The following is a 13,803-nucleotide window of genomic DNA, read 5'->3' as shown; positions in this document are numbered from 1 at the left end:
TCTCTCACACACACATTTTCAGTTTTTGATCAAATCTCGATCAAAATCACATATATTGCTAAACAATTGGATTAAAACAATACAAAATTGAAGAGATCAATTTACAAAAAAGTGTAGAAATACTATTTTAAACGATAAAATGAAGTAAGGAATAAAATGTGCGAAGATAAGTGAAGATATTACAAAAAAAGACAAATAAAATTGAAGTTATATTATATTATATTACAAATATTAATTATAAAAATTATTAATTCAATTAATTATAAAAATTATTAATTCAATTTTTTATATCTACAACATGTGATATAGTTAAAAAATTCATTTTAAAAGAAATAATAAAGTACACAATATAATTATTATTTGAATTCAACAGGAAAACGCATTTGGATGATTTTTTAAAATATTCCGGTACAAAATGATTAAAATGGCATGCTTCATTGTAACTATAGCGAATCCTTCTATTCTTTCTGTAATTTCAGCAATTTTCCAATTATCATTAAATATTTTATTTATGCTTTCTGTTTTTGAGCATGATTAATACAACGCAATCTAATATACAAACTTGTTATAACATATAAACTAGTTATAATTTGTTTATGTACCGTTGGCATTCAATTTATATACTACAATTAATTTTCAATTTACTACAAATTATATTACAGGAAAAAAGGCATGTATTCGGTATTAAAAAATGCTTCTTTTGATCGAACGTGAATAACTCTTGAATACTTTTTATTGAGATATAAGATCAAAGTGTAAATAATTTTTTTTACGGCTTTCATGAATCATATAATTTCTTTTTTATTTACTCTAAAATTTTGCCTTTTATTTCAGGTACATAGAAAATGTAAATAAGGCATCGACAAGACTGCTCATAATGAATATTAAGAACGGCATGTGTATGTCGATATTATCGACTATGGTCAGATATAATTTTGTCACTAAAATGTTCAAACATAGTTTACATAATGACAGTAATTTAACTTCCAAAGGACTTCGTATTTGTAGGAAATAGTTTGCCAAAGCGAACAGTAACGATGCCAGAGCTCATGTTATATATGACTTTATACATGATCACACCGGTGATGAACACCCATATTAGACTGTTAATATCCACGTGATTATGATTCAGATTAAAGTACGGCTATGACAGTCAAGAACGTTGAACAAATAACGGATATTATTAGTAGCAATTTTTTCTTTTAATATTCTTTAACATAAACATTATAATAAGAATGTCTACTAATTTTATATATTAATTATAGTCATTACTTTTGTGAAAAATATTTACACTTATTTTTAAATTTTCTAAAACTAAAGCAATAGAAGTCGAATCTGCTACAATACAGATCATTTGAATTGATCTCTGCAAAATAATTGCAGAGATAATTGCGAGCTCAACTTCGAAAGTAACTTTTCCTCAATCCTAAACAAATTCACTCGTCAAAGAAAGATCAACATGTAACTATCTTATTCTCGATTCTCAATACATTGACGAGCCATGCAACTCTTTTTGTATCTGTTCCAGAGTTTTACCTTTGGTTTCAGGTACGTAGAAAAACACGAATAAAGCACCGATGAAACTGCACGCGGTGAATATCCAGAATGGCACGTGTACACCGTTATTATCGGCTATGATCAGAAAGAATTTTAATACAGAAAAGGCCCATATATATGTTATTATTAAAACAGTCATAGTGCCAAGAGCCTTAACATTTGTGGGAAATAATTCGCTGGCTATGGTGAAGAATATCGGGGCCAAACCCGAACAATACATGATTATATACATAATCACACCAATAGCGGGCAACCAAATTATATTACTGGTATCTATATGATTGTATTGCAGATTGAAATACGTTGCGACTGCAGCGGTCGAGAACGCTGCACCAAGGCAGGAGATTATCAGCAGCGACTTTCTGCCGCTGTGATCGATAAGAAACATACAGATGATTGTAAAAATTACTTGTATGACACCCAATATCATAGTTAAGTATTTGCCTTCCAGATTAGTATTCGTTTGATCCAGAATTATTTGAGCATACTGTATGGCGGCCTGAGTACCGCTCATTTGCTGAAAACCGCCTAAGCACACCAATATTATTACAGCCCTGCAAGATAAAATTTATTAATTGAACTATCGTCTATTGATAAATTAATATCTTCGATGTTTTAATTGTGTAATCATTTTCAATCGTTTTTATTATGAGTATTATTATGAGAACATATACAAATGAATCTAATATAAAAAATTTTGATAACTATTTTAATTATAAAAAACTATTATAAAAAAGAATATAAGTATTATATAATTATCATTAGCAAAATTGTTTGATGTTTAATATTTTTATGTTTATTTAAGGCTCAAAATAATAGAAAAAATATTTTCACAAATATTTTTTTTTATCGACTTTTTATTCATAGAGCAAATAATTCGTGTACACAGTGATTGAAATTTGACATCTCACCTGCGATTTCCCGGCACTAATAAAAGTTCTCGAAAACCAGTTTCATTAGCCAAATCAGCTTTCACGGACCGTTCGATATTTTCTATTTCGTCGTAAATATCCTTTTTGCCTCTCAATTGAACAAGCGAATTTATAGCTTTTTGCCTGTTGTTGCGGCGCAAAAGATGATACGGAGTTTCTGGTAGCCAGATGAATACAATTACAAACAAGCACGAGCTCATCAAAGATACGAGGGCGAGCTTTTGCACCGATAAAAACGGGCCTATCACGTATTCCATTAAAGTGCCAAGTTTCACAGCCACTGTTAACATGGATGTCAAATTACCGCGAATGTCTGCTGGTGAAATTTCACCCAAATATATCGGCGTGGCTATATAACTAATGCCTATACCCAGTCCGGATATAAATCTTGATACGTATAACTCCTGTATAACAAAAAAATCAATAAGAAGATTAAATATGCCAAATTGATTAGCTGGGATAATATATTTACCGAACTCAAAAGAACTGACTTTTTTTAAAGCAATAGCATGCAATTTTTATGAGATTTGTTTTTAAATATATTTTAAAATTATATATATTTTTTGAATTTAATTTGCAAATTAGCTTTAATCTAAATTTTACAGGCGATGGATTTAAATATTGTTTAAATAAAAAGTATGATATTGTGCAGACTAACAATTTTTAAATATTATTTGTCTTATGTATATGTAATTGTGTGTATTTCTTATATATTTGAAAATCAACTAATTTTTTAAAAATCTTTTTTTTTATAATAAAAACTCTTACAACAATATATTTAATAATGAATAAATTATTTGTTATGTGTTTTATACGCAAGCTGATTATCATTATATGTATGTACATAAAAAGTTTGTGTAAATTTCGTAAAAGAGAGAATTTAATTTTTTATATTTATTTCTTTAAAATAGATAATATACTTGCTGTTTTTCTTTTATATTTATTTCCTTAAGATAGATAATATACTTGCTATCATATCATTACTTAGATAAATTGTGATAGATTGTATTGAAAAAATCAAAATATATCTATAAAAAAAGATAAATATAGCAATTAATTATAAAAAATTTGCACTATAAGATGAATCAATGCAATTACGCTGTCATTTTATCTGATTTTTAATATATATATAATATATTGAAACGCTTAACATCGCATTAATTGTAAATTCATTTAATATTATTAGCATTTATCATTGTTAAATTTATTTGAAATTTCTGTTTTTTCTTAAAATTTTTAATATATATTAAAAATTATATTAAAATTTAATATATATATATATATATATATATATATATATATATATATATATATATATATATTAATGATAATCATGAGCAATATAAATCAAAGTATATTGTTATTTTAAAAATCTTTAAATAAAATATACAATATAATGTAAATTATAATATGCTTAGCACACTTTGTATTCATAATTACTTGAATTCAAGAAATATGTGAAATATAATAAGTCTTCTCATTTTTTAAAAGTCATCAGATAATAATCCTTTGATAATCTTTCTTTATAACAATAGTAAATATTTTTATTTTAATGTGAGCATCGAATGCAAATCACGTGCTTTCATAATTTATCAGACAAAATTTAAGTAAAGAGAAGGGAGAATTATCTTTTATAGATAAAATAAATCTTATATTGGTGATTGTATGTGTCGGGATTATAAGCTTAATTGTACATTATAGTATCAATATGAAATTTAAATTAGAAGTGACGTATTTAAACCTAATTAAACCATTATATTTAAACTTATCCTATTTAAACCACCTGTCAAGCAAAAATATATTAAATTGATAATAAATGCTAAAGTATACAAGCCAAGCGTGTTTTTAATCATTTCAAAATAAAAAAAAATCGGAATTATGACTAGTAAAAATTAAATCCCATAAATTTTAATTTTTAATTTTGAAATGATGTTGTATATATAGTTTTCAAGAAAATATTTTTTATATATCTTGCAAATATAAAAATCATTAAATTACCCACGGTGATGTTGCGAAAGCTATCATCAACCAGCTGATTATCGAAGGTACCGCCGTAAATAACATGGTATTTTTTCTGCCAATGGCATTCACCATAAATCTACAAAGAATAGAACCTCCAACTGCACCGATCATAAGTAAGGATGCCACCCAAGAGGCCTCCTCATTAGTCAAATGAATGGAATACTCGGCATCACCTGCTATCAGTTTAGGTAAGGATGGCGATGTCCAACCCGAAAATTGTCCGCACGACAGCATCCCCAAGTTTCCTTCTCCCCAGGTAAAATAATACAAATATTATATATATACGAATATACGAATAATACGATAATTTCGAAAGGAAGTGATTTATCAATAATGCTAATTTTATAAATCAAATAAAATATTCTTTATATATCTAAATTCTATACATACATACATACATAAATACATATAAACAATACACATTTTATTGATATATATAATTTTAATTATATATAACAATAAATTTTATTTATTGTTTATTGTTTCTTCCATAAAATTTTTTTTCTTCTTTAATTTTAATATAATTTTTATGTAGATATTTAGACAAGTATCAATTTAATAAATAACATAATAGAAGTATAGAATATAAGCTAATTATAAGCTAATTAGAATTCTAGCGAACAGAATGCATAATATGCTGGATATGCATAATAATGCATAATAAGCTATGTGTATTAATTAGATATTAGATATAATCTCTGCTACATAAAATTATGAAAATATTTATTTAAAATATTGAATAAAAATAAAAATATTAAATAAATTTAGTTTTAAAGAAAGTAATTTAATTTACTATAAATTTTACATAGAGATAATTAGAGATAATAATTTAATCAGGAAAATGTTTTTTTATATTTAATTTGATTTCGATATATGTGTACGTACCTGCTATGGCAGCAAGATATACCTTCTTCATTTTCACAGATATTAGTACAAGGCAAGAATCGTTTCCGCGTGAGAACATTAAATGATTATAGTAGCAATTAAAGGAATTCTATGAAAATAAAAGATTTAGATAATAGCATCATATCAGTTTTATCTCGATATCAAAATTTTGATATACATTTGTTATTATCTGATGTTGTAGACTCGAATGACTTTTATATGATCTTAATATGAGAGAGATTAAATATCTTGTGCTAATGATTATCTTGTAAGAATGACTATGTAAAATATGTTATCTTATATAGATGTCTTATAATATATATTTTATATATATCATAAAAGACAAACGCTCAAGTCTAAATCTCATTTATATATCAAAAGTATAATTATATTTTTGTAATATGTTTAATCTTGCTTATGCACAAAATTATTCTCTCCTAAATTTTTTTTAAGAAAATGTGCTAATTTTATACATTAACTGTATTATATTACTTTTGTACAGTCTTTGCACTTGTTTTAGTTAACAGAAGCAATAGACAATATAACATTTGCTACAATTAATTACTAAAGATCATTCCAAACTAATTCCAAATTAATTGCAGTGTCAATTATGAATTTGACTTACAATTAAAAAAAAAAAAAATATTTAATTACGCGTAAATAATTCAGGAACTATAAGAAAAATATAAAAAACAACACGGAAATATTAATTTTTATTTTTTTATTTCTACGCTCGACGAGCCGTGCAACTCCTCCTGTATCTGCTGTAAAGTCTTGCCTTTGGTTTCAGGTACATAGATAAAGGTGAATAAAGCACCAGCGAGACTGCACATTGTAAATATCCAAAACGGTATGTGTCGGCCAAAATTATTGGCTATAATTGGATACAAATTTGTCACGCCAAAGGCCTCGATACCGGCCGTGATAATAATTACCATGGTGCCGAGAGGTTTTACGTTCGTGGGAAAAAGTTCAGCGGTCATGGTAGACGGTAACGCGGACAAACCCACAGAGAACATAATTACGTACATGATTACACCGATAGCAGGTAACCATGTTAGTTTACTGGTGTCCACATAATCATGCTCCAAATTGAAATATATCGCGACCATAGCGGTCGAACAGGCCGAACCGATTGCGGAGATAATAAGCAGCAATTTTCTGCCGCTACGGTCGGTGATAAACATACAGACGATTGTACAGACAACTTGTACCGTGCCCAGTATCATGGTTAAATACTTGCCCTCTAAATTACTATTTGCCTGATCAAAAATTGATTCAGCGTATTGTTCTACAGCCTGGACGCCGCTCATTTGGTGAATAGCGATCAGACATATCACTGTTATTAAGGCTCTGTAAAATCAAATTTCAATATTATCATATACGTATATATTATAATATAATAATTCCATTGCAAGAAATAGATTTCTACAAAATTTTTATTAGCAAAATTTTTAAAACAAACATTAGATATTAAACACACACACACACACACACATACATATATGTGTGTATATATATATATATATATATATATATATATATATATATATATATAGCTGAATAGTAAAATAAAATTATTTTTGAAGATTATATTGATCCGCAAATGTCGTTCATATTATGATGAAACAAAATTTGACATCTTACCTACGATTTCCAGATACACATAAGAGTTCTCGAAAACCAGAATTATTTGCCATCTCAACTTTTACGGTCTGCTCGATATCATCTGCCTCTTTATGAACATCGTCTTTGCCTCTCAATTGAACGAGAGAATTTATGGCCTTTTGTCTGGCATTGCGGCGCATCAAATAATACGGGGATTCCGGGAGCCAGATAAAAATGACCAAAAACAAACAAGGTCCTATCAAAGACACGAAGGCAAGATCTCTTACTGAGAGAAATGGACCTATCACGTATTCGAATGTGGTACCAATTTTTGAAACGACTGTGAACATGGATCCTAAAGTACCACGAATGTCTGCCGGTGAAATTTCACCAATATACATTGGCGTGGCCGAATGAGCGAGACCTGTAGATAACCCGGCCAAAAATCTCGATATATACAGCTCCTGGAAACCAGAGAAAAAATGGATTATTAATGGAACAAAATGCGTCAAATTGATTATCATTCTAGTGTTTTCGAAACTCAAAAAGCCAATGTTAATTTTTTAATAACTTTATGGATATATTAGATTTCATAAAGTTAAAAATCTCATATACTCTGAGTATAATCTGAAAACCAAGTTTAATGTAAAAACTTAAGTTTAGTCTGAAAATCAATTTTAATGTATAAACTTTCACTTTGAAAGCTTTATATTGCTCGAATGATAAACATAATATTATAAAGAAAAATGTTGTATATTTTTAATGATATTCAACGCTTATATAATCATTTATATTTTAAATATTTTAAAATGTGAATTCAGTGATTTTCCTGTAAAAAATTATTCAACAGTATTACGAATTTTTACAGAAGAAAGATAAGTCTTCTTATAATACAAGATTAATTTGTTGTTTTCGATTATTATTATTATAGCATCATAAATAATTTTTAACAATTTTGTACATTGAAATATTTTTCCTTTTATTTCGATTATGTGTAAAATAATATTTGACAAAATATTTGAAATTAACTATCCTTTTGTCATGTTTGTAATTGTAAAACTGAATACAGGCTATCTGAAAAATAGATTATTAAAAGATATATTTCTACACTCATCAGATAATAATTAGATAAATAATATTTTTATACAATAAACGCGAATATATGACAATGATATGCTAATGTATAATAGATTATACAATTAAAGTACCTATACAATATCAACATGCTAATATTAGTCAAGTTCTTGAAATAGGAAATCTGGATTTATGATCAATAAAACGAATAAACATTTGAGTTTGAGAATTCTTAATCTCAAGGTGTGCTTTAAGAAACATTTGATATATCACACACATATTTTGTTTTAAAGTCAAGCAAATATAGAAGTTATTTGATTACCCACGATGATGTTGCAAAAGCTATCATCAACCAACTAATAATTGAAGGCACAGCTGACAATAACATAGTGTATTTTCTGCCAATAACGTTCACTATAAATGTACAATTAATAGAACCCGCCATTGCACCTAGCATAAGTAAAGATGCCACCCAAGATGCTTCCTCCAAAGTCAAACGCACAGGATATGTTTTATCTTTTCCTTCCATCAATATAGGCAAAGATGGCGATGCCCAACCAAAATATTGGCCCACTGTTAGCATACCCAGATTGCCTGGTAAAATAGTAAATTTTAAATAGGACTATGTGTATATATGTGTAACATGTATTGACATCATGTGTGAATATGTGTGTGTACATAATTTATATCCATACACAATTTATATCATAACTGTTTTTATTGTGATATAATAATCTTTAATATTGCATTAGAATTAAAATTTTTTAATATACAAAAACAATTGTTTTAATTATAATATACTATTTTCTTCATACATACACACACACACATATATATATATATATATATATATATATATATATATATATATATATATATATTTTAAATACATTACATTTAAAATTAATTTGAAATAAAGAGATGTTTTAAATATCATAAGCAAGAATGTTAAAGACAGAGTATACAAGGTAGACTATACATATAATACAAAATACACATAAAGAGAGTAGTAAGCTACAAAAAAAAAATATATATATATATATATATATATATATATATATATATCACAAATTAAAAATATTAAGAGAATTTAAATAACATTGCGAGTTAATAAAAAATAATGTTTAGTTTACTTTAAGTTTAATTGTATATTAATAAAAAAATTATTTATTCTATGTCTAATTATTCCACAAAGCATGTACCTGCTACAGCGGCGAGATATATTTTCTTCATCTTTCGCAATATAACGGCTTTACGTACAAACGTTGAATGATGAGTTCGTTATAATAAACTGATTGAATTTTGTTTTATCATAATAAACTGATTTAAAAAAGATTCAGAGATAACGCTGTCATATCTTTATGACAACTTTCTCACAAACACATTGCACATTTGATGTATAGAAGAAGAATATATTTTATATAACCGAAAAACAGATTTTATATTATCAAAAATATATCTTATATAATCTTTATTTCAGATCTTGCGTAATATATAATTTGAAAACAATTATAGATATCTTATCGAGAATTATCGTACAATTACTTATATGTTAAATATCATATGCTATATTTAATCTATATATTAAACAAGAAATCAATTAAATCTTTTTTAATTCCATTATCAAGATATTTTTATATAAAGAAGCACGCTATTCATCTATCAGTAAGAATTTAATATAAACATTAAAGAACAAGATCACTATACTATTACTATCTGATAATATTAATTTTTGAAAGTAAGACTAAGTTAAAAAGCTGGTTCTTATACAAATTTAGGAAATACAACATCGTTATAATTTTCCAATTGCCAAAACTGAATTTTGTATATATATTTATGATTAAAAATAAATAAAATAAATCTTTTTAAGTTAATATGGCGAGTTTGGTATAAGTCCGATTTTGAAAAGTGCTTTTTCTAATGAACGACTTAAGAATATTATTTGTTGAAAAAAGTTCAACGTGTAAATATTTATGTTCTCACTTTTGATAAGCGTTGCAATTGCACTTGTATCTGTTCTAACGTCTTGCCTTTGGTTTCAGGAATATAGAGGAATATGAATAAAGCACCAGCGAAACTACACGCGGTGAATATCCAAAATGGTACGTGTACGCCAGCAATATCGGCAATGATCAAATATGATGTTGTCACAATGAAACCCAATAAATTGATTAATACTAAAATAATCGTGCTGCCGAGAGCCTTCATATTTATGGGAAACAGTTCGCTGAGTAAGGTGTACGGTAGCGAAGCTAGGCCCACAGCATACATGATTATATACATGATCACACCAGTGGTGGGCAACCAAACTAGATGATTGGTATTTATATGATTGTATTGCAGATTGAAATACGTCGCGACCATAGCGGTCGAGCACGCTGCACCAAGGCAGGAGATTATCAGCAGCGACTTCCTACCGCTATAATCAGTGATGAACATACAAATGCTGGAAACTATTAGTTGCACGGCACCCAGTATCATGGTCATGTATTTGCCCTCCAGATTACTATTCGCCTGATCGAAGATGATTTGAGCGTACTGCAACACCGCTTGAGAACCGCTCATTTGTTGAATTATGCCCAGACAGGATGTTATTATTAGAGCCCTGCAAAATCAAATTTCTTAATCAAACTCGATCGAAGTAATAGCTCCGATGTCATCATTGTAATAATTTTATTTTTGAAAGATTTTTATTTATTAATGATCGTGTATTACGACAAATGGAAGTTTGATATTTCACCTGCGATTTCCTGGCACGCATAAGAGTTCTCGAAAATCAGCTTTATTAGTTAAATCGGCTTTTACAAATCGCTCAATATCATTTGCCTCTTTGTAAATATTCTTTTTGCCTCTTAATTGAACGAGAGAGTTTACGGCTTTTTGCTTATCGTTGCGATACATCAAATAGTACGGAGACTCCGGTAGCCAGATGAAAGCAAGTATAAATAGACAAGGCGCAATCAAAGACACGAAGGCGAGATTTTGTATCGATAAAAATGGGCCTATTATATATATCATTAAAGTGCCGATTTTTGCTGCGACTGTTAACATGGATGTCAAATTACCGCGGATGTGTGCTGGTGAAATTTCACCTAAGTACATTGGCGTGGCTGAATAAGCGATACCCGCAGCTAAACCGGATATAAATCTTGATATATATAACTCCTGTAAAAAAAATAAAAAAGTAAAAAGATAAAGAGATTGAATGTATCATTGATTGCCGGCTGCAAGTGACATCAAATGCTTCGATACTGTGTCAATTTACAACACATTTGTAGACGATATCTAGATAATGATAACAAAGCAATATGTATATATATATATGTAAAATAATTTTGCATCAGAAATTACTATAGAAATGTTTACATTTCTTCATTTGAGTATTTAAACGTGAATATCAGATCAGCACAGTGTCCTTGTATCATCTTTATCATTTACAGGCAATTAAATTTAAGAGATTATACTATTATTGAATTAAGCTGATAACATATCCAAATAGCACATATTCTTAAAAATCATTTTATTGTCCCTTACACATTTTTAAGATATTTTTTGGCCTTCTTGTACTGTCTGTACGCATTACGTGTACGTTATCAGTTTAATTAAAATCTTCATATTAGCACTGAGACATTTAAAATTTAGCTAATTATACATATTAATTAAATATTATAAAAAGTTATATAAGAATTATATATTATGAAAAGTTATAAACAAAAATTAAGAAAGATGTAGTTAAAAATTTCTAGAAAAAATATATAATTAAATATATCGTTTAAAGTCTGTCTAAAGCACTCACGATTATTGAATTTTAATTTAAAAATTAGGTGCATATGATAATAAATACAAATTTTCTGGGAAATATGCTCGGGTATAATAAACCTACCCATGATGATGTTGCGAAAGCTATCATCAACCAACTGATTATCGAAGGTATGGCCGTAAATAACATGGTTTTTTTTCTACCGAAGACATTCACGATGGTTGTACAAGTAATGGCACCCACGGCTGAACCAAATGTAAGTAAAGATGCTACCCAAGAGGCTTCTTCAGAAATTAGATGTACAGGATATTCATCCGTTCCTTGCATTAATATCGGCAAGGATGGCGAGGACCAACCGAAAAATTGGCCGACTGATAGCATGCCCAGATTTCCTTTCAGGTAAAACAATATATTTCGAGTAGATTTTAAGAGAATTTTTTCTTTAAATTGATATCAGTAATGTTAATTTTATAAAAAAAAAAATATTCTTCTCTATGTAACCGTCACAGAGAATCGCGAATCATTATTAACAATCTATATAAAAATATTTGATGTTACGTTGACGTAATAATGAATAATTACATATACTATATATATATATATATATATATATATATATATATATATATATATATATCCAGATTTAAGCAAGAATTTAGTTATTTAAAAAAATTTAATAGAAAAGGCAATTTATAAACTATTACAAATTTTTTGTATGGAATAAATAATGGATGAATGTACATGAAAAACTTATTTCTATATTTACCCCAATGAATGCGTATAATTACGAAAAAAATATAATAATGATCGCATTGTGTTATTATTAATTTATTATTATTCTATGATCCTTTCATACTAATAATTTTTTGTGACAGTTATACATATTCGTACCTGCTATGGCAGCAAGATATAACTTCTTCATTTTTACAACACAATCGCTTTCACTTGCGAACATTAAATGATCTGAAATAAGTTTGGAATGAATAGCTGTTGATGAAATTTTTAGATAAAACGAATTAAAAGATTTAGATAATAGCGTCATATCAGTTTCATTTTAAATCATATTTTTAAAAATTTTAAAAAATTCCACGTTATTGAATAGAATAGTGATTTTTTATACAAACTTTTATACAATCTTAATATAAGAAATTTTATATTAAATATTTTATCTTGTGATTATTACAATGATTATACAAATATTATATATTATTAGGTATGTATTTTATATGTATGTATGTGTGTGTGTGTATTTATTTATTTATAAATTGTATATAAAATTAAATATATAAAATATATAACACATAAACATATCACATTGCAGGAGAAAAATAAAATTTTAGTTCAAATTGAGACTTTTCTTTATCGTATTATCACGGGAGATCCAAATCGTGCATCCTTTTTTCTCTGTCACAAAAAATATTTAGTATAAAGATTTAGTATAAGGAAAGAGATATAGAATAATAGCAAATTAACAACATCAGAATGCCGATACAATATAATTTTTTCGCTATTTTATGATAGAAAATTTATTATATATAATCGATACAAAGAATTATATTAATCTTTCAATGAGGGATATTTTATAGTAGTATTAAAACATTGTACATTTAATACTAGCTGACATTGACGATAAATGGAGATCATTTAAAATGTATAATTTAATTATTCCAATATTACATTTAACATTAACTACATTATTAATATTACAATTTTAATTGTAATATAATTGTATTAAGATTATAAATGAAATTCAACATTTCGCAAAATGTCCATTTCAATGTGAATACCGAGATTAAAAAAATTAATATTTTGTCAATTTGACGATATAAAATTATCACAGATTTATAATTTTTTTGAATTCTATATATAATGCTGTGTGGTATCTCTCTCTCTCTCTCTCTCTCTATATTTAAAATAAATTACTCAACATAATGACAATAAATTTGTTCTCTTAATTTTTGTAAT

At 27.2% G+C, this 13,803-nt stretch overlaps 3 protein-coding genes across 3 annotated transcripts; all 3 read right to left on the bottom strand.

Annotated features, from left to right (window-relative positions):
* Positions 1 to 483: 483 nt before the first annotated feature.
* Positions 484 to 5,474, bottom strand: LOC126857445 (facilitated trehalose transporter Tret1-like). The gene is made up of 4 exons (XM_050606879.1): positions 5,397 to 5,474; positions 4,488 to 4,756; positions 2,469 to 2,893; positions 484 to 2,111 (listed from the first exon to the last, which is right to left on the bottom strand). Exons 1-4 carry the CDS (start codon positions 5,425 to 5,427, stop codon positions 1,484 to 1,486), a joined length of 1,353 nt encoding a protein of 450 aa, XP_050462836.1. The 5' UTR covers positions 5,428 to 5,474; the 3' UTR covers positions 484 to 1,483.
* A 635-nt stretch (positions 5,475 to 6,109) lies between these two features.
* Positions 6,110 to 9,347, bottom strand: LOC126857481 (facilitated trehalose transporter Tret1-like). Its single transcript, XM_050606945.1, has 4 exons — positions 9,281 to 9,347; positions 8,401 to 8,672; positions 7,044 to 7,468; positions 6,110 to 6,749 (listed from the first exon to the last, which is right to left on the bottom strand). Exons 1-4 carry the CDS (start codon positions 9,309 to 9,311, stop codon positions 6,110 to 6,112), a joined length of 1,368 nt encoding a protein of 455 aa, XP_050462902.1. The 5' UTR covers positions 9,312 to 9,347.
* A 702-nt stretch (positions 9,348 to 10,049) lies between these two features.
* On the bottom strand, positions 10,050 to 12,775 carry LOC126857480 (facilitated trehalose transporter Tret1-like). The gene is made up of 4 exons (XM_050606944.1): positions 12,730 to 12,775; positions 11,962 to 12,230; positions 10,819 to 11,243; positions 10,050 to 10,683 (listed from the first exon to the last, which is right to left on the bottom strand). The coding sequence occupies exons 1-4, from the start codon at positions 12,758 to 12,760 to the stop codon at positions 10,050 to 10,052; spliced, it is 1,359 nt and encodes a 452-aa protein (XP_050462901.1). The 5' UTR covers positions 12,761 to 12,775.
* Between the last annotated feature and the right edge of the window lie 1,028 nt (positions 12,776 to 13,803).

Source organism: Cataglyphis hispanica, chromosome 21 (genome assembly GCF_021464435.1).
Source record: "Cataglyphis hispanica isolate Lineage 1 chromosome 21, ULB_Chis1_1.0, whole genome shotgun sequence".
In the NCBI taxonomy this organism is placed as follows: Eukaryota; Metazoa; Arthropoda; class Insecta; order Hymenoptera; family Formicidae; genus Cataglyphis; species Cataglyphis hispanica.
This window is presented reverse-complemented; position numbering and strand designations above follow the sequence as displayed.